The sequence below is a fragment of the Mesitornis unicolor genome, unplaced genomic scaffold (assembly GCF_000695765.1).
Source record: "Mesitornis unicolor isolate BGI_N332 unplaced genomic scaffold, ASM69576v1 scaffold9417, whole genome shotgun sequence".
Lineage (NCBI taxonomy): Eukaryota > Metazoa > Chordata > Aves > Mesitornithiformes > Mesitornithidae > Mesitornis > Mesitornis unicolor.
Window position 1 is genome coordinate 73,441 of NW_010195715.1, and position 3,918 is coordinate 77,358.

The 3,918-nt window shown below is 43.1% G+C and overlaps 1 protein-coding gene across 1 annotated transcript in view; it reads left to right on the top strand.

The window, feature by feature from the left end:
• Window positions 1–3,846, top strand: part of LOC104543576 (DENN domain-containing protein 5B) — a gene marked incomplete at both ends in the record, with an annotated part of 22,498 nt that extends 18,652 nt beyond the window's left edge. The window contains one exon of the mRNA XM_010188218.1: window positions 3,310–3,846. Within this exon, the coding sequence (XP_010186520.1) occupies window positions 3,310–3,846 (537 nt within the window). The remainder of the gene's footprint in view (window positions 1–3,309) is intronic.
• Window positions 3,847–3,918: the final 72 nt, after the last annotated feature.

Here is a 3,918-nt window from a genome sequence, read left to right on the forward strand (position 1 = left end):
CCCGGTGTTAGGAGGCTTCTCTGGCACTGTGAAGGCTGTTTGCCAGCAGAAGTAAGGTGGTGGGGGAAGTCTCCACAGCCCTTCTCAGTACTTTTCTGAATTTAGTAAGTGCCACTAATTATGCTTCTAAATGCTTCTCCTTCTGCTTCTTGCTGTGGAGCTGAAAGTTTCTCTGCCTTTTCCATATCACACATTTCACTGGGTTTTATCCCTCTGTAAGTGTTGCTTGCCTATGAACAGAGGACTAAAGAGCATTTCATTCGGGGATGATCTGTATGAAACTGGATCTCAGGTGCGGTTGCTAGATTGTATAAACCTGTCCCTGTCCCCCCACTGCTGATAAGAAGCATCCCTTGTCCTGCCAGCTTTGTCCCACCCGTGGGTGAGCCCACACATTCCGGGTTAGATCAAGGTCTACTACTGGACCAGCATCCTGGTCTCAAATAAGCCAGATTTGCGTTAATACCACGCCTGTAAACTGCTTAAAGGCGTACATACGTACACACTTTAAAAATCTTGAATCACTCTAAAGATGGGCTTTTGGACTGAAGATCTTCTGTTGTCCTGTGCAATGAGAACTGAAAATTCTGCCTGGTCTGTCATGTTTTCCCCAGAGAAAAAAAGGAAGGAAAGGTCATCCTCCTAGTCTAGGTGTTAACATCACTGATGGTACACTGTGAAATGGAGATTTTTCTACTCAGAATTTGACCAAGATGGTTAGAACTGCATCACATTTTAAGCTGATCTCCGATCACTCTCCATACTGCAAAGTCTTTGGGATATGGCCAGTCTGCCTGCTCTCAAACTGGTGTCTGGATCCATCCCTTGAGCATGCCATGCATTTTAGCTTAGGTTTCTTCTTAAAATCAGTGGGAAGCCTAAGAATGACTGTGTGTATGGCTCTAACGTCTCAATACAGTGGCAGCACTATGCCCAGGTTGCCCCAGGGACCTCTCCTGGGGGCAGAGGCCCTGAAGCTTACAAATGGGTGCTCTTACTGAGAAGGCAGATGAGAGCAGCAGGAGTAGGGGAGTTTGTATGTGGAAGTGGAGGAGTAAGCACAGGGCAAGGATAATACGGTTTTTAATAAAGGTCTTTTTCAAGTATTAGGTAGAGGTGACTGATTCTTAGCCTAGGTGGCACGTAGCAGTGCAAATCAAGTCTTACCTCATGGATACAGTGGCCCAATCACGTGAACTTTGCACTGGTGTGGAAACAAAGCTGGTATCTAGCTGTGCTTTTCAGTAAAACCATGCTAAGATTACATAATTACTGCAATTTAAAAAATTATTAGTCAGATGCTTTTAGTTAGCAGATTAAGCTGTCATTTTCCTTAAATTAAAACTTTAATATGATGGGCTTGCAGTATTGCTTGAATAACAAATTAAAAATCACCAGTGAGGGAAGAGTAAGAGCAGGGTGGAACCCCACCCCCATTACAATGTTTCACAAATGAGTGAAAAACACCAGCACAGCATTTATGAACACCACAGGTCCAGTATCTGTGGGAAAGGGAAAGAAAGAAGGGATATTGAACAGAGAAAATCTTGAAACTCCAATTCCTCCAGACAATGAAAAATAGAAAATCCTTCAACACGCGAGCAGTGATGAAGCACTGTTCAATTTAGCATTCCTTTATTGTTCACGCCAGGGGTAGCTTTTCAAGCTCTTGCTCTAAATGTAAACCATTTGTTTGTCAGAGATAAAATTTCTAACAACTGGCCATCATGCTGTCTTAAGGTTACTAATCTCTCTGCATTAACTTTAATCATCAGATGTTTTTGAAGAGAGAAGTGAGACCAATTCCCCAAGGGTTTTCTGAATCCATATCTCATTTTTCAAATTTTGTAAATGATATGCAGAGCTGAAATTAAAAAGCCTTTGAAATGAAATATTGATAGATAAGAAGATGGTCCCTGAGCTAAAGAACTGTACTGACACATACCACAACATTTTAATAGCTGTACAGTTAAGTAAAGCAAATTGTTTTGTATGAAGAAGTGCTTTTCTTTGTACCATTCAAATTTATTATGAAAAAGTGAGTTGCAGGGACACTTCTGCTTTCCCAATGAATCCTAATACCCTTTAAAGTATCTATGTGAAAGGTGATTAATCTCAAGCATGTCCCTGAAATATCCAATATATTATAACCATGTTTGCTGTGGAATGTATTGTCCTGCTGAGAATTAACCTTTTCAGAAAAGGAGGAAAATAAGCCATTTCTCTTCACATAATCTGAAGATCAGTCTACAGTGTTTGGTGAGAAATAAAGAATAGTAAAAGTGCGCAGGAGAAGGCAGAGGAGCTGTGCTAATGGCCTAACAAAAACCTGCTGCCGCTGCCCTGGGGGTTTCTGCATCTCCTGCTCTGCAGCTTTATGCCAGGGTAAAACCAGTCAGAGCTCAGCACCTTGGGAATCTGACCTGGTTTAAGATTTTGTTCAGCACAGTGCACTCAGACGGTGAATTTCAGATGTAAGCCGCAGTTCAGAAGATCAATTACTGTTTTTCATTCTGCCATTATTCCTGAGGGTGCATTTGCAATGTAATTAATTTTTATGTAGGGTTCTTCCATCCCCCCATTGACACTTTCCTAGTAAAACTATCTGCTCTGTTAGATTCATTTCTTCACTTAGCTTTAATCTTATGGGCTGAGATCCATCTCCATTCATAACAAAGCTGTCTAAGAGCACTCTGTTTAAATCTTGGGCAGAGGAATTGCCAAGATTAAAAGCCTCCATGGAAACAAGGAGTGAGGGTGAATGGGGAAATAGGCCTTGACCTCCAGTGGACAAGCTATACTCAGACATGATCACAAAGGATTTGCATGGACCCTTTTTTGTAGCTTTGCTCATAGCAACATCATTTTTCTTGCTGAACATCTCATTCCTTGGTAGCACAGCTACAGAGGCTTCCTGCAGTTGTATCAGCTAAAATAAATGTGTCCTTGAGATGTGGTTATTCACAGAAATGATATTTACATGGGCTGAGAAGCGGTGCTGCACGTACTGCTTGCTGCTGTGTCCTTGGCTGATCTTGGAGGGGATATCAAATCTTTGTAGTGGAAAGTTTGGGATCTGCAAGTCCCAGGAGAATACCATTTATTTATGCATCATATCTCTGCCATGCAATTTGGCCCTAAGCTTTCCTGAAGTCTGAAATGTCACAGGCTAAGTCTCACACAGCTTAAGTCTCCTGCATGTAAGTGCTCTTACCCTTTTGTCTGAAAGCACACTGGGAAAGCAGGGCTACTTAGCAGAGGAGTCAATTCAGTGCTGAGCATCCGTTTTGACTTTTCTTTGTATTTCAGGCAAACTTGTGCTTTGTAGACATCGATAACCATTTCATTGAACTGCCAGAGGAGTTCCCCCAATTCCCCAACAAGCTGGAGTTTATCCAGGAAATCTCCGAGGTTCTCCTGCAGTTTGGGATCCCACCGGAGGGCAACTTGCACTGCAGCGACAGCGCCACCAAACTCAAGAACCTGGTCCTTAGCGACTTGGTGAACGACAAGAAGAACGGGAACATCCCCAGCAACGCTCTCAACATGTATGAGCTGCTGAAAGGCAACGAGACGATTGCCCGGCTGCAAGCCCTGGCCAAGAGAACAGGTGTGACAATGGAGAAAATGACCATCACGGCTCCCCTTGCTGAGAAGGAGAAGGACGGGAAATTGCCTTGCGAGGAGATGGAGCTGAGGGACTACAAACTGAACGTGCAGCTCCGCGAGGTTTTTGCCAACCGCTTCACTCAGATGTTCGCAGACTACGAGGCTTTCGTCATTCAGGCTGCCCCCGATATGGAGTCGTGGCTGACAAACAGGGAACAAATGCAAAACTTTGACAAAGTAAAGATAATCATCTATTAATTTTTCCATCTGAAAGTGCTTTTGGGATGGAGGGAGAAGAGTTATATTGTT